A 23,351-nucleotide genomic window follows, 5' to 3' on the forward strand; every position below is an offset into this window, starting at 1 on the left:
CATGGTGGTGGTGTGTTGGTGTGTGTTGTGCTGGTATGAGTGGATAAGACACAGCGATTCTGCTGCAGTTTTTAAACACCTCACTGTCACTGCTGGACTGAGAATAGTCCACCAACCAAAAATATATCCAGCCAACATCGCCCCATGGGCAGCGTCCTGTGACCACTGATGAAGGTCTAGAAGATGATCAACTCAAACAGCAGCAATAGATGAGCGATCGTCTCTGACTTTACATCTACAAGGTGGACCAACTAGGTAGGAGTGTCTAATAGAGTGGACAGTGAGTGGACACGATGTTTAAAAACTCCAGCAGCGCTGCTGTGTCTGATCCGCTCATACCAGCACAACACACACTAACACACCACCACCATGTCATTGTCACTGCAGTGCTCAGAATGATCCACCACCTAAATAATACCTGCTCTGTGGGGGTCCTGACCATTAAAAAACAGGGTGAAAGAACTACAGGTTAAAAAAGAACTACAAAGTGCTTCTATATGGTAAGTGGAGCTGATTAAATGAACAGTGAGTTTAGAAACAAGAAGGTGGTTGTAATGTTATGGCTGTTTGTAAGCCAGGTCTCCTTGTCCAGCATTAATCTGACCTTACAAATGCTGTTCTGACTTAATAAGCTCATATTTTTCAGACACACTCTTTGGATTCAGAGTGTGATTTCTAATAAGCTCATGGTCAAGAATCCTTACATTTCTGGCTATAAAAGGTAAATAATTTAGTTTTAGAATTGTACCTGTGTTCAACAGCCAAAGCCAATGGGGAATTGAGTATACTTTTTATTTGATGAACAAGAAAGGAAAGTGCTTTCAGACATCACGTTACACACTTGGCTGTTTCCTACTGTGCATTGCTAGCAGTTCTGTTTTGAACTTCTCTCACCAAAGAGCGCCAGTCTTATTTCTCAGCACTGAGACAGAGAGAGGTTTGAAGCTGTATTGTTTCCCTGCACTGCTTTATGTCTATCAGCGCTTTAGCTGGACTACTTAGATCAGATTCTTCAACCCCACAGCTTCACATGGTATTCTTTTGATAAAGGAATCTTTATATTATAAATTTTTTTTATTACTTCTCAGGTACAATGTCTCGGAAATGAAATCTCAGTCTCATTTTAGTAGTAATAAAAAGACTCTACCCTGCACTAGCTTATCATTTACAACTTTCGCAATAACGTGGAGTCTCAAAAGACAGCTGGTTAATTAAATGAAAATAATATTTGAAGCTGGGAGACGTGTCATGCTGCATCAGAATCCTCGGCGCTCTCTTTCAGGTGTAATTTATGTTCTCAGAAATCTTTTTTTCTCTACTTCGGCTCTTTCGGCATCTTTCTTCTACCTGCTTCAGCTGTTTAATTAGAACAAAGCGAATCAGATTGTGCACAGAAAGGCACTGGGTGTAGCCTGTGGGACATCATGTACACTTAGATCAAATCGAAATACACTATATAGCCAAAAGAATTCACTCACCCATCCAAATGATTGAATCAGATGTTCCAATCACATCCATGGCCACAGGTGTATAAAACCAAGCACCCAGGCATGCAGACTGCTTCTACAAACATTAGTGAAAGAATGGGTCGCTCTCAGGAGCTCAGTGAATTCCAGCCTGGTACCGTGATAGGGTGCCACCTGTGCAACAAGTCCAGTCGTGAAATGTCCTCGCTACTAAATACTCCACAGTCAACTGTCAGTGCTATTATAACAAAGTGGAATTGATTGGAAACGACAGCAACTCAGACACAAAGTGTTAGGCCACGTAAAATGACAGAGCGGGGTCAGCGGATGCTGAGGCACATAGTGCACAGAGGTCACCAACTTTCTGCAGAGTCATTCGCTACAGAGCTCCAAACTTCATGTGGCCTTCAGATTAGCTCAAGAACAGTGTGTAGAGAGCTTCATGAAATGGGTTTCTATGGCCGCGCAGCTGCATCCAAGCCTTACATCACCAAGCGCAATGCAAAGCATCAAATGCAGTGGTGTAAAGCACATCGCACTGGACTCTAGAGCAGTGGAGACGTGTTCTCTGAAGTGACGAATCACGCTTCTCCGTCAGGCAATCTGATGGATGAGTCTGGGTTTGGCGGTTGCCAGGAGAACGGTACTTGTCTGACTGCATTGTGGTTGTTTTTCGGCCCCTTAGTTCCAGTGAAAGGAACTCTTAATGCTTCAGCATACCAAGAGATTTTGGACAATTTCATGCTCCCAACTTTGTGGGAACAGTTTGGGGATGACCTCTTCCTGTTCCAACATGACTGCACACCAGTTTACAAAGCAAGGTCCATAAAGACATGGATAAGCGAGTTTGGTGTGGTAGAACTTGACTGGCCCGCACCTCAACCCGATAGAACACCTTTGTTTTGTGGAAAGCCTTCCCAGAAGAGTTGAAGCTGTTGTAGCTGCAAAGGGTGGGCCGACATCATATTAAACCCTATGGATTAAGAATGGGACGTCACTCAAGTTCATATGCGTGTGAAGGCAGCGAATACTTTTGGCAATATAGTGTATATTAACTAAAACTAGACTTAAGACAGACGGCACACCTCACTAAGGGTTTAGTCGTCTAGGTAACTGCCTCATTGCATTTCACTGAGCCAAGCAAAAAATTTATTTCATTGTTTTTTTCTCACGCTGATTGCTGTAATGTATTCATGTTTAATATTTGGCATTGATTTAGTCTCCTGGTGATGTGCAGGGATCAGTCAGCCTGTTTAAGTGATATGGCTGTCAGTATTCATTATATTTACAAGAACATTTATGGCATTTAGCAGACGCTTTGATTCAAAATGACTTACAGTTGTTACCAAGTACAGTTTTAGCAACTGAGGTTTAAGAGCCTTGCTTAGGTGCTCAACAGTGACAGCATGGCATGGTGAGGCTTGATTCGGCAACCTTCTGATTCCTAGTCCAGTACCTTAACCACTGAACTACGGCTGCCCTTTTATATAATACAATTGGTTCTGGGACTAGCGTTGAGTTTCAAGGTATTTCTTCCCATAAGGATGTATGGGAAACCTGTTAATGTGTTCCTTGGTCCCGTGGAGCTGCATATATTTTAGGCTAATGTAAAATAATGGGGTTGTTTTTGCCACTTATACACTGAAAATAACAAAAATATAATATAATAAACACTGAAATACAATTAAAAAAGTAAAAAAATCAGTATTAAAAAACAATAAAATCTGCACATTACCTTTACTTTATTGTTTCCTTATGCTTCTTAATCGTGGAGATACTTGATCTTGGAATAACGTATTCTGTTTAGTAAAGGCGCATTCACATAAGAAGTGGCACAATAGCTTTTGCGCTGGCTGTGCCGTTATTTTCTATGGAGTGTGGTGGCGGTGCACCACACTCCATAAGAAACGTGACTTAATGTACTGAAACAACGAGTGAGGAATTTCATTAGTAAAGAAAATGAGCAGTAATAATTAAGAGAGGTTTAGTGTTTCTATGTCATTCTTTTATTACATTGTCACATTAAGCGATTTTTTTACAATAAGCGTTTTAGACTTTCTTGGCATTTCTCAGCATTTTGAGCTATAACACAAGTTTAAAAGTGAAACAGGAGGAAAATTCAGCTAAACACCGATACATGTGTAGCTTTCAGAGTGAATTTGATGCTTATTCCACACAAATGCAGATTCGTCTCATATGCACACTTTGAAGACGTCTTACTGCACTGCTCGAGCCAAGCGCTGAACAAAGCGGCTGTTCATTGTTAACTTGAAATTAAATAAATTTTTTTTAAAAGGTAAATACGTTGAGTTTGAGGGAAACGTCGAGTGTAAGGGTACAAATTTCACCATGAAGTACGTCGAATTTCAAAGATTTCGAGTTTGGGGGATGTCGAGTTACCACTTGTACCACATGATACCACTGTATACTTACATAACAGATGCTGATGGCAAAGCCAAAACTCCAGTTATAACACAAATAATGCAGCGTAGTGTAATAACTTGACTGGCAGGTATTGGGTCATTTTAATGCTAGAGTTTACTGAGCAGTTGTGTGCATACACAGCATGCAGTGCCACCTTCCATAGCATTAATTATGTCTGTTTGGTGACAACAACCTTCTGCCATTAATGATCCACATTAATATCTGCCTCTCTCTGCAGCTGGTAATCCTCTCGTGTGCTCGGCAGCACGTTTTCACTGCCGAAACGGCCGGTGCGTGGACCGAAGCTTTCTCTGTAACGGCCAGGACAACTGCAAGGATAACAGCGATGAAGAGAACTGCCTCTCCACAGCAGGTATTCAATAATAACACACACAGTATATTCATCACACTCAACACAACATGCTGTGTATTCAGCTGCTTCAATTGATTTAATAATCATTCAGACATTTAATAATCTTTGTGGAATAATTACTAGTTTATAAGGATTCTATTTATTTAAGATGTTTAGGCTGCCTTCACATGATACATGGCACAACCACTGGCTTTGCCATTCTTTCAGATGAAGGGAAGTGCTACCTTGAGTGTCATGCACCTCACAGATTTATGCTTTGATGCTCGATTTTTACAGCTTGCCGCTGTGCTTAAAGTTTAAACTGATTTAACTTTTACCTGTTCGTACAGTTTGCCACTGATCTTTTCACAGTGCTGCCAATCAGACAAATTGTTTATATGATGTAGACAGAAGCAAAATACAGACATGGCAGAAAGAAACTGATTCTCACTGTTACACAAGCCTTGAATTGTGGCATTGGGAGAGAGATACGGAATGGCGACTATCGAGAAGTGAAATAGGGAAACCAAGTTTGGAGTTTCAGTACTCAGAGTCGGGCGGCACCGTGGCTTGGTGGGTAGCACTGTCGCCTCACAGCGAGAAGGTCCTGGGTTCAATTCCCAGGTGGAGCGGTCCGGGTCCTTTCTGTGTGGAGTTTGTATGTTCTCCTCGTGTCTGTGTGGTTTTCCTCCGGGAGCTCCGGTTTCCTCCCACAGTCCAAAGACATGCAAGTCAGGTGAATTGGAGATACAAAATTGTCCATGACTGTGTTAGATATAACCTTGTGAACTGATAAACCTTGTATAACCAGTAACTACTATTCCTGTCATGAATGTAACCAAAGTGTAAAACATGATGCTAAAATCTTAATAAATAATAAACAATAGTCAATATTTTGTATTATGCAGAAAGTGTTTTTGCCACATATTATGTTAATCGGAAACATTTGCCCAGCCACTGCTAGCCGCCTAACAAAATCATTACAATGTATAAAAAATGCTTTTTTTTGCCCTTCAAGATCCACACATGGTCAGAGTGCCTACAATACCAACAGCTACCAAACTGCTTACTAAGTACAAAGAATCAGTACTAATGTGTAAGTTAAACATATGAGTGGAAAATATTGTTAACATACTTCTTAAATGACATCACATTAATCCAAAGGGTGTGGAAAGGGTGATACATTTTACTTGGGGAATAATTGTCCACATGGTTCTTTTTAACTGGGGTACTGGTTCATACCTCATATCTCTCCTCAAGTCAAGCCCTGAATACATTCTGGCTTCCAAAATATAACGAAAGACATTGCCCGCCCAGCCAAAGCAGTCTAGAACTGGTACTTTCATGAACGGTTCCATCCATTAAGAACACACAAGACAGGAAAAAACACGTTATTTTAAGGGCTAAATATTGTTGTGTCCTTTCCCAGTCACTAACCAAAAGAGCATTTAAAGCCATATCCTAGTGGTTAAGGTACTGGACTAGTAATCCTAAGCCCCACCACTGCCAGGTTTACTGCTGTTGGGCCTTTAAGCAAGGCCCTCAACCCTCGAATGCTCAGACTGTATACTGTAACTGTAATGTAAGTCGCTTTGGATAAAGGAGTCTGCTAAATGCAGAAAATGTAATGTAGTTGTAGTGCAGTTGCAGCCTAGAGGTTAAGGTACTGGACTAGCAATCAGTACCTTAGCAACCACTGAGTTCTTTAGCAAGGCTCTTAAGTTGATTGAACTGTGTACTGTCACAGTAATGTAAGTTGTGTTGGATAAAAACATCTCCTAAATGCTAAAAATGTAAATCTAAACTAGAACTAATACAATGTTTCTAATATAAGATTTCACACCTAAAATAAGTTTAAAATGGCCTTGTGATACATGTGTAAGACTGGATTCTGAAATTTGTGGTAGTGGTCACGCTTCTTCACTGTTGCAAAGCTTTGCACAGACAGTAAGACTCTACAAGTCTAGTTGGGTTCAAATCCATAATACTGGGATCTTCCTCCAAAATTCTAAATTATTCTCTCTTAGTGTGTAGTTTATTTCCTCTCACACCTGACCCACTCACACTCACACACATAAAAAATACACAGCTTTCAGCTCTGAGCTTCTAGCATGTCTTTTCATTAATAAGAGAGCAGAGCTGCAGGTGACAGATAAGACCTGCACTCTGTCCTCTAATGCACCTCAGCTCTCTTTTTTCTTGGCTGCCTTCCTCTTTTCATCCCAGCACTGGGCATATCAAAAAATGGTGTTGGCAAGGCATTTGTAATTGACAGTATTTTCACAAAACATTCTTTCATTTTCATTTCATTTTCACCATCGCTTTATTCTGGCAAGCGTCACAGAAGTCCGGTTCCCCCGGAGACACTGGGTGCAAGGCACACACCCCAGATATAGCAACAGTCTATTGCAGGACTTTGACCATTTCACAGCACACTAAAACAACGTTTGACAAGAATATAGACTGTTATTAAAATTTACTACCCCTCCTGCCATGAATATTACCATTGTATAAACACGGCATAAAACATTTAAATAAATAAATAAAGCTTTGGTCATTTCCCTTTCAGACACAGTCAGTCAAAAAAGCAAAATAATGGCTACAGCTGGACTGCATCAGTGGCAGGTCTTAATTAAATATTAGATTTAAAATAGCTGTAGCTAAATGTTCTGAAGTATCCTTGTTTAATGTATACAGTGTATCACAAAAGTGAGTACACCCCTCACATTTCTGCATATATTTAAGTATATCTTTTCATGGGACAACACTGACAAAATGACACTTTGACACAATGAAAAGTAGTCTGTGTGCAGCTTATATAACAGTGTAAATTTATTCTTCCCTCAAAATAACTCAATATACAGCCATTAATGTCTAAACCACCGGCAACAAAAGTGAGTACACCCCTAAGAGACTACACCCCTAAATGTCCAAATTGAGCACTGCTTGTCATTTTCCCTCCAAAACGTCATGTGATTTGTTAGTGTTACTAGGTCTCAGGTGTGCATAGGGGGCAGGTGTGTTCAATTTAGTAGTACAGCTCTCACACTCTCTCATACTGGTCACTGAAAGTTCCAACATGGCACCTCATGGCAAAGAACTCTCTGAGGATCTTAAAAGACGAATTGTTGCGCTACATGAAGATGGCCAAGGATACAAGAAGATTGCCAACACCCTGAAACTGAGCTGCAGCACAGTGGCCAAGATCATCCAGCGTTTTAAAAGAGCAGGGTCCACTCAGAACAGACCTCGCGTTGGTCGTCCAAAGAAGCTGAGTGCACGTGCTCAGCGTCACATCCAACTGCTGTCTTTGAAAGATAGGCGCAGGAGTGCTGTCAGCATTGCTGCAGAGATTGAAAAGGTGGGGGGTCAGCCTTTCAGTGCTCAGACCATACGCCGCACACTACATCAAATTGGTCTGCATGGCTGTCACCCCAGAAGGAAGCCTCTTCTGAAGTCTCTACACAAGAAAGCCCGCAAACAGTTTGCTGAAGACATGTCAACAAAGGACATGGATTACTGGAACCATGTCCTATGGTCTGATGAGACCAAGATTAATTTGTTTGGTACAGATGGTCTCAAGCATGTGTGGCGGCAATCAGGTGAGGAGTACAAAGATAAGTGTGTCATGCCTACAGTCAAGCATGGTGGTGGGAATGCCATGGTCTGGGGCTGCATGAGTGCAGCAGGTGTTGGGGAGTTACATTTCATTGAGGGACACATGAACTCCAATATGTACTGTGAAATACTGAAGCAGAGCATGATCCCCTCCCTCCGAAAACTGGGTCGCAGGGCAGTGTTCCAGCATGATAATGACCCCAAACACACCTCTAAGACGACCACTGCTTTATTGAAGAGGCTGAGGGTAAAGGTGATGGACTGGCCAAGCATGTCTCCAGACCTAAACCCAATAGAACATCTTTGGGGCATCCTCAAGCGGAAGGTGGAGGAGCGCAAAGTCTCGAATATCCGCCAGCTCCGTGATGTCGTCATGGAGGAGTGGAAAAGCATTCCAGTGGCAACCTGTGAAGCTCTGGTAAACTCCATGCCCAGGAGAGTTAAGGCAGTTCTGGGAAATAATGGTGGCCACACAAAATATTGACACTTCAGGAACTTTCACTAAGGGGTGTACTCACTTTTGTTGCCGGTGGTTTAGACATTAATGGCTGTATATTGAGTTATTTTGAGGGAAGAATAAATTTACACTGTTATATAAGCTGCACACAGACTACTTTTCATTGTGTCAAAGTGTCATTTTGTCAGTGTTGTCCCATGAAAAGATATACTTAAATATCTGCAGAAATGTGAGGGGTGTACTCACTTTTGTGATACACTGTATATTAATGTATATATTATAAATAATATATTTAATGACTATACTACTTTGCAGTGCTAATCGGTCAGCAAAAGTGATCTCTGTGCAGGCTGATTTAATGTTTGGCACTGCCTGAGTGCCTGTTAACAGTCTGCACCTTTCATTTATCATGCCATGTATCTGTTTGCTAATAAATCCTTTAGAAAGGAAGTGAGCAAACAGCAGAATGTAAATCATGCAGAATGAATGGTATTTATATAGAGAATAAGGAATGTTGCTGAGGGATTTGGGTGAAGAATGCGGTGAGAGTCATAGAAAATATTGGTGTGAATATTCAATTGTGTAAAACCAGAAACAGTGGAGAGGAGAGAGTGGAAGTGCATGATAGTGAACTCTGAGAGAAAAGTGTGATTGGAATAACAGTATAAAAGAATGAGAAAGAATAAGAAAAAGCATGCTACGACACAAGAGAAAGAACTAACACAGTTTAAAGAAGGTTCAAGAAGATTAAAACCAAGAGCAACGAACCGACTGTGATTGGAAACCACATTTGCTTTGGTTATTAAATTAATTTTCAAATTTACACTCAGTGTCTTTTGGTTTTGTACTATAAATATGAACAAAAAGTAAGCACAGGAATATTAAAAACATATTCAAATCACTGTTACCAGTGACTGGATAGATTTCACTCAAGTGTTTTAATTGGAAAAGGGTTTTAGTAAACAATTCAGTGTAAATGGTTTAATAATACAACCCCAAATCAGAAAAACTTGGGATAGCATAGAAAATGCAAATAATAAAAAAAACACAGAGTTTTTTTACATTTACTTTGACTTTTATTTGCAGACAGGATGAACCTGAGATATTTCATGTTTTATCTGCTTAACTTCATTTCATTTATTAATAAACATCCATTCCTGCATTTCAGACCTGCAACACATTCCAAAAAAAGTTGGAAAAGACGTTTTGGCACCGAGAATACCAAGTGATTTAGTGTTTCAGGTTTTATACCAGGCAGAAAAAACATGAAATATCTTGGGTTCAAACTGTCTGCAATCAAATAAAAGTCAAAGTAAATGTAAGGAACACTGCATTTTTATTTTATTTGCATTTTCCATACTGTCCCAACGTTTTCTGATTTGGAGTTGTAGATTGGGGAAAAAGGAGACAATGAAAAAAGAATTAAAAATCTCAATGCTAGTCAAATTATATTAGTTTGTGTATTTTAAAAACATGAGATTGAAGGAAATTCAGGTCACATTTAAACTTCAAATGCAGGTCTGAAGCATCACTCCATTTTCAAAAACACCACTTGCAAAAAAAGTCAAGGAACCACTGTGTTTTGGATGACATACGAGGGTTCTTCTGCACTTTTTTAACTATTTATTAAGAATTTCAAAAACAAATGACATCTTTTCTACATAGTCACTTTCTGGTGCATTTTTCCCCAGTGCTGTACCAACTTTTCAATGGCATCAGCAAAAAAATTTTTTGGTTGAGTGCGTAGCCACTGATTCATCGCTGCTTTTACATCATCATCACATGAAAATCTTCTTCCCCTTCTTTGAGCGGTCCAAAAAGGTGGAAGATGGCATAAAATCCGGACTATAAGCTCTCTCTCAGCCTCTCAGACACGATCAATAACTACTCCTCCCGCCCTCACCGTTTCCAACCACAATATAAAAGTGGGGAAACTTGAAGATCCCTCATAGTAATAAAAGTGCTAACACCTGACATTCCCCATTATACTCATTAAAATGTGTCAAGATGTTACTGTGAAGTGGCACAAGATGATGTAGAGGTGCCAGTGGCTTCAGAAGGGGTTTCGAACCCTGCAACCATGTTCATGACATGCTCTCACCATGTCCGTGTCTTTCCTCCAGGTACTCTTCCACACATGTCTGTTGTTAGCAATGACTAAATTGCCCTTTGATGTAAATGAATGTGTAATGTCCTGCGACGGACTGACAGCCTGTGTTCTGTTCCTGTTCTCAGTTTCTGTGTAGGATCTTGGTTCACAGCTACCCCATTCAGGATAAAGCCGTTGCTGAAGATGAATGAATGATGTTAGTATAACTTCATCTCTCCAACCATATCTCAATGTAGCACCGGTGGCTTGTGGGTACGGAGAGCCTGATTTAAAGCATCGACTCAGATATGGCTGCAAATGATTGCTAAGCGGTGAGCAGCCAAAGCGTATTTCAGTTGTGGTTATGGGCCGACACGTATTTCTGCGTTTTAATCAGTGCGGAGCAGGCTGCAAAAAGACGGTGAGGTGAAGGAAGTGATTAGGTCCTTCTCGTACTTAACTGATGACAAACGCATGAGTACACTATAAATGAGAGTTATTTATTCATTTATTAGGATTTTAATGTCATGTTTTACACACTTTGCTTACATTCATTACTGGACAGGTAATTACTGGTTACACAAGATTCATCAGTTCTCAGTGTTTAATGTCAAACACAGGCATGGACAATTTAGTATCTCCAATGCATGTCTTTAGACTGTGGGAGGAAACTGGAGCACCCAAGGAAACCCACGCTGACACGGGAAGAAAATGCAAACTCCGCACAGAAAGGACCCAGAGCGCGCCACCTGGGAATTGAACCCAGGACCTTTTTGCTGTGGTTTCTCTCAAGGTTTCTTCCTGTATTTTTAAGGTTTTTCCTTACCACTGTCGCCCTTGGCTTGCTCAACAGGGGTTTTTGGTCTGTTGGTCCTGGATTTTGTAAAGTTGCTTTAAGACAATGGCTGTTGTAAAAAGTGCTATACAAATACATTTGACTTGACTGGTACAAGACTGACTTGAACAGTAATAACATTAAAAGAACACGCATAGATGAGGAAACAAAATCCTCACAGATGGTGACCAAAGGTACGGTTTGAACTCTGGTAGCCAGCACCCATGTTGCTTTACTGCCTACTTGTAATAGTCAGAACTATAAAATATTGCACTTTTAAATCAACAAGTGGTGACAGAGTAAACAAATAACAGTAAGTCCTTTTCTATTGATTTAATGTGCACCAAGCTGCATCGAGAATCATTTTATAATGATATTAAGACACCCTGTATTGTATTTGGATGTAATTGTGTTTGGGCTGTTGTATTGGCTCTGTTTTTGGATGCAGAAGGTTTCTTTTTTTATGATTCCACTTCTTGCTGGATGTAAAACTGATAACTTGTTCTTGTTTGTGTGTGCTTGCAATGTTGTGTAACAGTTATGTTGCATACTCAGGTAGTAATTAGGATGTGCAGATGGATAGTTTCCTGCTCTCTGTGCCCACTGTTGCTGTGTGAAAATCTCCATCTCATTATACAGTAGTGTGTGTGTGTGTGTGTGTGTGTGTGTGTGTGTGTGTGTGTTTGTGAAACGTCATCTGTTCTCTGGCCTGTAATTAAGAATCTCTACCTGTAACCATGGAAACATAGTCACCACCATCTCAACAAAAAATTCATCACGGGACAAAAGAACCAGTGTTTTCAAACCTCTAATCTTGTTTGATTGCTCACTCATTCACTCACTCACCCACTCTCTCACTCACTCGCTCTCTCACCCACTTACTCACTCGCTCACTCACTCATTCACTCACTCATTTACTCGCTCACTCACTCATTCACTCTTTCACTCGCTCTCACTCGCTCACTCACTCACTCGCTCTCTCACTCACATTCTCACTCACTCACTGTCACTCGCTCGGTCACTCTCTCACTCACTTACTCACATTCTCACTCATTCACTCACTCACATTCTCACTCATTCACTCACTCACTCATTCACTCACTCACCCACTCTCTCACCCACTCACTCTCTCTCTCACTCACTCTCTCACCCACTCACTCACATTCTCACTCATTCACTCACTCTCTCACTCACTCGCTCTCTCACTCATTCTCTCACTCACTCACTCACTCACATTCTCACTCATTCACTCACTCACTCATTCACTCTCACCCACTCACTCACTCGCTCTCTTACTCACTCTATCACCCACTCTCTCACTCATTCACTTTCTCACTCTCTCTCACTCACTCACATTCTCACTCATTCACTCACTCTCTCACTTACTCACTCACTCTCTCACTCACTCACTCACTCACATTCTCACTCATTCACTCACTCTCTCACTCGCTCACTCACTCACTCATTTACTCGCTCTCACTCAGTCAATTACTTACTCTTTCACTTGCTCGCTCTCTCACTCACTCGCTTACTCACTCACTCACTCACTCTCTCACCCACTCACTCTCTCACTTGCTCTCTCACTCATTCACTCTCTCACTCACTCTCACTCACTCGCTCTCTCAGTCACTCGCTCACTCACTAACTAACTCTCACCCACTCACTCAGTCACTTGCTCGCTCGCTTACTCACTCACTCACTCAGTCGCTCACTCACTCACTCTCTCACTCACTCACTCACATTCTCACTCATTCACTTGCTCTCTCACTCACCCGCTCGCTCTCTCACTCGCTCTCTCACTCACTCACTCATTTACTCGCTTTCTCACTTAGTCAATTACTCACTCACTCTTTCCCTCGCTCGCTCTTTCACTCGCTCTCTCACTCACTCACTCGCTCTCTCACTCACACACTCACTCACCCACTCACTCCCTCTCTCACTCACTCGCTAGCTTACTTACTCAGTCGCTCACTCCCTCTCTCACTCACTCGCTCGCTCACTTACTTAGTCGCTCACTCCCTCTCTCACTCACTCGCTCACTTACTCAGTCGCTCACTCACTCACTTTCTAACTCGCTCACTCACTTGCTCTCTCACTCGGTCACTCTCTCCCTCTCTCACTCACTCACTCGCTCACTTACTCGTTCGCTCACTTACTCAGTCGCACAGTTGCTCGCTCACTTACTCACTCGCTCACTCCCTCTCTCACTTATTCACTTACTCTCTTACTCACTTAGTCACTCATTCACTCCCACACAACCAATTGCACTATAGGACTCTTTTGCTCCCACACACTCATTGCACTTATTTTTGTATCCACTTTCAACCCCTTACGCGCACATCTTTTGGGCTGCATAGAGTGATTTCTGATAAAAGTGTATCTGCCCACTAAAAGGGAAAGTTTACAGGACAGTAGTGAGGCCTGCTATGTTACATGGTTTGGAGGTGGTGAGGAAGCTGGAGGTGGCAGAGATGAGGGTGCCACAATTCTTGTCTGGAGTGATGAGTGGACAAAATTAGGTACAAGTTAATTAGATGGACCGTGCAGGTAGGGTGTTTTAAGACAAAGTTAGGGAGGAGAAATTAAGGTGGTCTGGGCATGTGCAGAGGAGGGATGAGAGTTATTTCTGGAGAAGGGTGCTGAGGATGGAGCCACCAGGCAGAAGGAGGAGAGGAAGCCAAAGAGAAGAATTATAGATGCGGTGAGGTGAGGGAGGACGGTGGGTGGTTGGGGTGGCAGAGAATGCTCAGGACAGGGCAAGATGAAGACAAACGATCCGCTGTGGCAACTCCTGATGAGAGTTGCTGAAAGAGGAAGAAAACTTTCACTCTTGTACTTTTTTGCAGTTTACTCGTGCAGTCTTACCAGCATTTAGTCACTCACTTTCCTCTGCTCCCTGTTGCACACTCATATTTTCTGTTCTTCACAAACACTTGCTTATTCACATTTATTTATTTATTTTTTAAAATATTTTATGTATGCATTTTGTTCTTTTCTCCCATTTAGCATACTCAATATGTCTTCCGCTGTTGGTCCATGTCAATATGTCTCCGGTCATGTCCAAGGAGGGTGCCTCCCTCACACTCCCTCCGACTCGTGCGCAGTCCGCTATCCCCTCTTATTTGCCCATACTTTTTGGTGAAGTTGCACATGAGGCCAGAATTTGTTCCAGAGAGCCACACCCTAATCTTCCTGTACAAGCGCCTCAGGCTACTAACCAGGGTCCTTGCACAGCATTGAAAACCCACCCCTTTTCGCTCTGGTCCAGTCTTTTCCCACCCTGCAGACTTTAATGGCCAATTTTTGTCTGCTGCAGGCATTGCCAATTATGCAAGCTAGGGGTCACTGAGCTTCTATCTCAGGGAGTTTAGAATCCCAGCGCTGGTGTGCTAGCAGGCTTATTCACATTTATGTAAAAACACACATGCACTCAAACACGTTCACACCCACACACATCAGCACTCTCAGTCATCAGCTCACTTCTGCACTCTCACTGTCACTTTCACAACCACTCTGTTACTCTCTCACTCTTGCAGTTAATCAAACCTCACTCTGACTCTCATTTGTTTTTTACGCGCTCACTCAATTTATTCACTCACTTACGCAGTCTTATCTGTTGTTTGTTTTTCTCTATTTCACCGTGGTGGCTTGGGTTAGACTTGAGTTGCTCTGGATGTGCCCTAATGTAAATATGGGAATTCATTATGATTTGGCACTCTATATAAAGTCAACACATGCACAATAACGTAAACTTTATGCGTTGTGTGTGTGTGTGTTTGTGTGTGTGTGTGTGTGTGTGTGTGTGTGTGTGTGTTTGTGTGTGTGAAATGACTCAGTAGGGCCATCTTGGATAAAATGTGTTGAGGACATCACATCTTAGCTACCAGTCACACCATGCTCTGATAACCCGAATTGATACCCCAATTGTTTCCACTGCCAAGATACTAACTTTACCACAGGGTAATGATTCTCTCTCTCTCTCTCTCTCTCTCTCTCTCTCTCTCTCTCTCTCTCTCTCTCTCTCTCTCTCTCTCTCTCTCGCCCTCTCTCTCTTTCTCTCTCTCTCGCCCCTCCTCCCAACACCATATTACCTCATCCCACTACTCCTCTAATTTCCATCATAGTCCTCTTTTGATTTGTCTGATCAGTTTTCTGAGAGTGCATTTAAAAAGTCTGATGGCTTTAGCTTTAAGGGTTTTGATTGGTTGTTTTGGTTTGTTGAATAATAATAATAATAATATTGACCAAGTGGTCAAAAATTTTATAGTTACAGTTATATTTTATAATAAGTATTTTTACACGTGGTTCCAGTACTCTGGTCGTACCCAGGATAATTTCTGGCCACCTTTGGGTGAGACTATTGCAGTCTTAACTGCAGACACTGTCCCTCCAAACTTTGACTTGATTGCACCTAGGGATGTCCCGATCACGTTTTTTTGTTCCCGATCCCAATCTCGATCTTTAATTTTGATCCCGATCCGATACCGAGTCTCAAACCGATACTTGTATTTTCTAGATATTGTCTAGATAAGAACTAGGTAATACTGTTCACACAGTGCACACTTCAAGTACATTACAGTTAAAAATTGCCTGCCATGTTGTAACTGTGACAAACGTTTCTGTGGTTGTATTGTGACAATGGTTTGATGGACGTTTCTACTAGGGATGCACCGATCCAACTTTTTCAGTTCCGATACCGATCCGATACATATACTTTGCATATCGGCCGATACCGATCCGATACCATTATTGAATTAATAAACCGTATACTTTATTATGTGGGAAAGACTTAAGGCATCAGGATTGACTTAAACATTACTAAGTTTGCAAAACAAAATATAATTAACACAGATATAAATGTACTGAACTGCTATTTATTTGTCAATAAAATAATAAACAGGCATCTTAATATTTCAGTGTTATTTTCACTCAACGAGTAAGCATCCGACGCTGCCTTGGTGACCAAAGCAATCCCAGCATTCATTGCGGGTCGGGTGCGCTTTTCTTACAGAAAAATAAACATAGCTGACGGGGCGGAGAAACGAATGGAGTTATTATCAAACGTAAATAAAATATTACTGATTTTTAACTTGTATAAACTTATACCGAGTGTTTTTATTTGCAAGTTTGAGCTTGCCAGGAAATGTAACCGTTATCGGTACATGAAGGGAAATGTTATATTGACGTTAGCGTTAGCACTGTACTACCTCAGTTCATTGTTTTTAATGGCAAGATGCTAAATGCTAAACCCGATGGAATCGCTGTGTAAGTAGCGCGTTCGAATAATCTGACTTATAAGTTGATGACTTATTAGAATCCTCTCTACTGAGGCAGCCGCTTATGTAGACAGTAAGACAGCAAGGCAGCTCCTTAGGTTTTCGGACACACCCAAAATGTGGCTGCTGACAATGAGAAAAACAGTAGTAGCTTAAATAACTTTTTCAAATAAACTTATCCGTAAATATTTAGTGCAACCAGTAATTCAAAATAAAATATAGCAGCTAAACATGAGTAATAAACATGTTGCCATCGAACTTGTTAGCATAGCAAGCGTGAAATACCTCCATGCAGCTGACTCTTTGGCTCGCTCCATGTTGCTCTTTTTGTTTGTGTTATACGCCATACGTCAGCAGCGCGTCCTGTATGGGCTTAGCATGCGTCGCAAACGAACTAAAGTGAACGTATCGGACCCATGGATCGGCCTGATTATCCAATATCCAATCCATCTCATTTTGGTAATATCGGGACCGATATCCGATCTTAATATCGGATCGGTGCATCCCTAGTTTCTACGCGAAGTGAGTGTGTTTTGACCCTTTGGGGCTTCCATAGTGCATGGAATAGCGTGCTTGGCTAACGCGATGACTAGCTGTCCGCTATTCGGTACCGTAACTGAAGAAGTTAATAAAGTGTTTTGCTCCCGACAATTTGTGAATATACCGTGTATTTATTTCTTTATTAAGCAAGTGCATCACTACGATGCTCGGTTACATAACTAAGCCAATCAGAGTGCTTGATACTGAGATGCTGTTCAGTGTTGTAACACGTAAACTCGTAAAAGCTGTATGTTATGGTCCTGAAGTTTTCATACTCGGATTAAAAGTTATTGTTTTGTAAACCGGAGTGATCCTTGACTCACACACCATATAAACAGTAAAATTCTACAGTAATGAACGCTGCTCTGCTCCTACCGCCTCATGAAACGCTCGCATTGCAGAGATTACACTTCGCTGTTGGACTTGTTTCACTTTCCAATTTAAAGTATTTCCACACAGCGGACATGCTGACGTAAAACAAAGGATCGGAATTAGAATCGGCATTAGTAAAGCGATCAGTTAAAAAATGCCTTGATCGGCCCCAATTCCGATCTTTGAGATCGGATCGGGACATCCCTAATTGCACCACTTCTTGTCATGTTGTACAATTAATGTTTGCAAAATGGGAACTGACAGTGGTAGCCTAGTGGGTACAGCTTTGGGCTATCAACTGAAAGGCTGAGAGTTCGAATCCCAGCTCTGCCATGCAGCCACTGTTGGGTCCTTGAGCAAGACCCTTAACCCTCTCTGCTCCAGGGGTGCCGTACAATGTCTGATTCTGCGCTCTAACCCCAGCTTCCAATCAAGTTGGAACACCTGTTTATGTATACATGACAAATAAGGAAAACATGTTTATTACTTATTACTATTACTGTTAATGTTGGTAATGCATTGTGTATTAATTAAGTTCTTCTTCACTTTGCTTGACCATGATCAACCCTTTAGGGGAAGCCATTCAGTCAAAGCAGTGCACGTATATACAAAACAAATATTCAGTTATTTATTAAGTTGTGCTGATGTCCAATTTCTTTGTCATCTCACTTATCCATACATTATTTTTTAATCTAGGACCGTGTATAAATTATGTAAAGCCTCAGTGTTTTATCTGTTGATCTAATGTTTTGTTTCCCACCAGAGTGAAATTACAATTGGAGGTTACACATATCACATTACTGTCTGTTCAGCCTCTGCAGCAACTCACTGTTATACGTTGAATGGTACGCATCTAAGTTCTCTTAAAGAAAACAACAAACCACTGGTTAAAGTGAACCAGAGATTGGTACCCTGGATTTCATCCAAACTTGAGAACTGCTTTTACTCATGCCTAAAAGTATCAGTCATGGGGTCCCATCAATGGGGTCTAAAAGAAATGCAGAAAATCTCCCAGGGCCTTATAAATATAATCTTGAAATTTGACAAACCGCAGAAAGTAATAAAATTAAAGTGTATAGCATTTCATTACCTTTAGAACCTTTCATTTAATACTTCTTGTAATGCTTCTACACAAGACATGCATTCTTTAACCAAAAAAACTCTTAAAATAAGTCTTTGGCTTTATTTAGGTGTTTATCAGACCATGCTTGTTTTATTTTAGCAGCATGTATGGTGGCACCTTTATTCTAAATTACAATAAAATGGTTAGGATTGGGTTTGTGCACCACAAACTGTATCTTGTCTTATACAATAGCCTAAATATTTATTTACTATTTCTCACCTGTGCATTGTGACAATGTTATTCAATCAAGTGAGATTGAGAAAGTTAAATTTAGAGTTAAAGGACTTGATAGTGGCAACTTGGCAGTGGTGAGTCTTGAACCAGCAACCTTCTGTTTACTAGTCCTGTGCCTGAACCGCTTAGCTATCATTAACTGTTAACAGTGCTTAGCAAACATTATTCCTGCAATTATCAGTAGGTATATGGAACCTTAATTTTGACTGATATCAATGACTAAACAATACAGTGGGGCCAAAAAGTATTTAGTCAGCCACTGATTGTGTAGGTTCTCCTACTTAGAAAGATGAGAGAGGTCTGTAATTTTCATCATAGGTACACTTCAACTATGAGAGACAAAATGAGAAAAACAAATCCAGGAAATCACATTGTAGGATTTTTAAAGAATTTATTTGTAAATTATGGTGGAAAATAAGTATTTGGTCAATAACAAAAGTTCAACTCAATACTTTGTAGCATAACCTTTGTTGGCAATGACAGAGGTCAAACGTTTCCTGTAAGTCTTCACCAGGTTTGCACACACTGTAGCTGGTATTTTGGCCCATTCCTCCATGCAGATCTCCTCTAGAGCAGTGATGTTTTGGGGCTGTAGCTGGGCAACACAGACTTTCAACTCCCTCCACAAATTTTCTATGGGGTTGAGGTCTGGAGACTGGCTAGGCCACTCCAGGACCTTGAAATGCTTTTTACGGAGCCACTCCTTCGTTGCCCGAGCGGTGTGTTTGGGATCATTTTCATGCTGGAAGACCCAGCCACATTCCATCTTCAATGCTCTCACTGATGGAAGGAGGTTTTGGCTTAAAATCTCACGATACATGGCCCCGTTCATTCTTCCCTTAACACGGATCAGTCGTCCTGTCCTTTTTGCAGAAAAACAGCCCCAAAGCATGATGTTTCCACCCCCATGCTTCACAGTAGGTATGGTGTTCTTGGGTTTTTCTTCTTCCTCCAAACACGACGAGTTGAGTTTTTACCAAAAAGTTCCATTTTGGTTTCATCTGACCACATGATATTCTCCCAATCCTCTTCTAGATCATCCATATGCTCTCTGGCAAACTTCAGACGGGCCTGGACATGTACTGGCTTAAGCAGGGGGACACGCCTGGCACTGCAGGATTTGAGTCCCTCTCTGCGTAGTGTGTTACTGATGGTAGCCTTTGTTACTTTGGTCCCAGCTCTCTGCAGGTCATTCATCAGGTCCCTCCGTGTAGTTCTGGGATTTTTGCTCACCGTTCTCATGATCATTTTGACCCCACGGGATGAGATCTTGCGTGGGGCCCCAGATCGAGGGAGATTATCAATGGTCTTGTATGTCTTCCATTTTCTTACACTTGCTCCCACAGTTGATTTATTCACACCAACTTGCACACACCAGAGAGCTTATAGTCCGGATTTAGCGCCATCTGATTTCCACCTTTTTGGACCATTTAAAGAAGCTTTATGGGGAAGAAGATTTTCATATGATGATGATGTGAGAGCAGCGGTGCATCAGTGGCTACTCGCTCAAGCAAAATTTTTTTGGTTGATGGCATTAAAAAGTTGGTACGACGCTGGGAAAAATGCCCCGGAAGGTGACTATGTAGGAAAGTGATGTCATTTGTTTTTTATCTTAATAAATAATAAATAAAGCCGCTCAGGTGGCGCAGCGGTAAAAACACACGCTGGAACCAGAGCTGGGATCTAGAATACATCGTATCGAGTCTCAGCTTTGCCTGCCAGCTGGGCTGAGCGACCACATGAACAACGATTGGCCTGTTGTTCAGATAGGGGTAGGATATTAAAAAATTACGACCTTGCAATTACGACCTCTGTTGGCTGATTGATGGCGCCTGCACAGAGATGGGAAAAGATTGCTCTCAGGGTGTGTCTCTCCGTACACAAAGCTGATCCGCATTGCACCCGTCAAAGTGTAGGTGACAAAAATGCATACGGCTGCTGCCCACGTGTCGGAGGGAGCGTGGGTTAGCTTCGTTCTCCTCAATCAGAGCGGGGATCGGCATTGGTGGAGAGGAAGCATGAGAAAATGCATAAACAAAATATATATTTAAATAAATAAATAAATAAATAATAAGTAGAGTTTAAAAAAAAGTGTGGAAACTTTTTGAAGAACCCTCGTACAAATGATCCCCATAAAAATTCTTCAAAGTTCGTTGCATAGGCTTTAATGATTTCACTGGGACTACAAGAGACCATTTAGCGACATTGTCTTTATGTAGATGTGTAATAGAACATCTTGGTTTGTTTTGCAATTCTGTTTCATGAGCATACATTTTGTTTCTGATAATCAGTGTGCATATTTATTCAGACTAGTGCAGCTCATACGCTATATGGCATCAAGCATATTAGCAAAGACACACTTAGCATAAGCAGTTTAAGGGGTTCAGTGGTGCGCAAAGACCTCTGGGATACTGCATAGTTTAGAGAAAAATGACGGAATGTAAATGCTCTTAGAAAGGGTGCAGGAAGAGCAGTTGTCAACAAGAGTGAGAGATGTAAAAGCATAAAGGGCAAAATAGGACTAGGAGGAATAGGATAAAACACTACTGAATGCTAGAGAGAGAGAGAGCGAGAGAGAGAGAAGAAAAGGGCATTAATAAATAGAGGATTATGTAGAGAGCTAAAGGTTCCAAGCCACGAGATTAAACAGCCTTTTCATGGTCTGGGTGCTGAGAGGGGTTAGTGCAAACACAAAACGCAAAGAGAGCAAAAGCATGAAAGATAGGGACGAGGAAGGAAAAGTGGAGGAGAGAAAAACAAACAGGCTGAGCATATTTCACACTGGCACCATAGAGAAAGCTCCTCAGCCTTCTTTGTTGTGTTATGACCGCACCTCTTTTAGTTGTGCTACATCCCTCTGGTTGCCAAACCCCACACCAAATCAGGGACAAAGGCTTGAAACTGAAAAATAAGAATTGTAATCCTAAAAGAAAAAAATGATCTGAAAAGGCCACTGAGCCAGTGATAGCTCAGTGGTTAAGGTACTGGACTAGTAAACAGAAGATTTCCGGTTCAAGCCCCGCCACCACCAAGTTGCCACTGTTGGGTCCCTGAGCAAGGCCCTTAACCCTCAATTGCTCATTGTGTTCCGCTCACTGTGTAAGTCGCTTTGGATAAAAGCGTCTGCTAAATGCTGAAAATGTAAATGTAAATAAAAACATATGTTTTAACTAGGGATGCATCAATACCATTTTTTCCCAACCGAGTACGAGTACAAGTACATGTATTTTTGTACTTACCGATACCGATACCAATACCTATTGTATCAGATATCTGACATGTTAGAACAGGGGTTTTCAACCTGGGGGAGTACTTGTCTGGGGGGGCGCCAGTACCTGACCGGGGGGCGTGGCATTACGAGATTTTTTTACTTCTAAAACTACAGCAATTCATTTTTCACCCACGGGAGACATATTTCATTAGTCTAACTGACCACACACTCAAGCACGTTTAATGTTATTCAGTTCAGTCTGAAAAAAACCTTCAAAAGTGTGTCTTTAAAAGAGGAGATGCTCTGTTTACAGTATCGATATAAGTGATTCAGGAGTCAATTCATTTTAAGCGCATTTAATGAATGTTGCGGTTGTAAATAAACACCAACTACTTCAGAACATTTTGTGTGACTCGCTTACCTTAAATATCAAAACATGCAGGTGGAAAGTGAAAATAGTGTATTCTGTTCCACTAAATCAAAATTATTTAAACTGCGAGAGAAACATTTCTTACACTTTATTTATTTATTTTGTTTGCATTCTCTTTTTTGTATGTTGCTTCTTTTCACCTGCACAAGGTGGGTTCATATGAAGATCTGTATCGCGTACATATGTATCACACATGGGCCTCCCTCCCTCAGACAAGCCAATCATTGTCTGTGAAGGTGCCCAGCCTGCCGGTAAAAGAGCTGACATTCAAACTTGTGAGCTCAAGATGACAGCACTGGTGGGCCAGCATGCTTTTGTCACTGTGCCACCCAAGCACCCTCATACAGCAATGTATTTTGTGAACTTTAAACACAAGATTTGAACAAATTTTTGACCCAGGTTTGCCATGATTTCCAGTACAGGTTTGATACTACAGTAAACAGAAATGCCACTGAACACAGTTCTTTATATATGAATTATGTTATTAAAATATACTAGCTGATTACACTGTTTTATGAAATTAAACTGACACAAAGCCAATTTTTTGGCTTAAGTGCATAAAAAGAGCTTCAGTGAGCCAATGTCCTGACTCGAATGATGAAATCTTTTTGGCTGATTCAGTTAGGGGTTGGCACAGGGGCTCATTTTTTCACATATTTGATTTGGCAGTTTTTCCATCGAATGCCCTTCTTGAGACAATCCTCCTTATTTTTAGGACCAGCACTAAGAGTGCACTAATATGAGTCCCTCAATGGCTAAATTCACAAAATGTCATGCACCTTTTCTATTGGGAGCCCAGCCCAGGATTTGAACCCCCAGAATTTAGGCACTACTGTTATGAGCAGCATGGCTCTTACCATTACACCACACCAACTCACTATGTCTTCTCAATAAAAAAAAAACCAGAAACCTTAAAATCCTGTG

General features: G+C 41.2%; 1 protein-coding gene across 1 annotated transcript in view; it reads left to right on the forward strand.

Annotated features, from left to right (window-relative positions):
• Nucleotides 1–23,351, forward strand: part of ldlrad3 (low density lipoprotein receptor class A domain containing 3) — a 175,904-nt gene that overhangs the window by 112,273 nt on the left and 40,280 nt on the right. The window contains exon 4 of the mRNA XM_063001680.1: nucleotides 4,129–4,263. Within this exon, the coding sequence (XP_062857750.1) occupies nucleotides 4,129–4,263 (135 nt within the window). The remainder of the gene's footprint in view (nucleotides 1–4,128; nucleotides 4,264–23,351) is intronic.

The sequence above is a fragment of the Trichomycterus rosablanca genome, chromosome 1 (assembly GCF_030014385.1).
Source record: "Trichomycterus rosablanca isolate fTriRos1 chromosome 1, fTriRos1.hap1, whole genome shotgun sequence".
Lineage (NCBI taxonomy): Eukaryota > Metazoa > Chordata > Actinopteri > Siluriformes > Trichomycteridae > Trichomycterus > Trichomycterus rosablanca.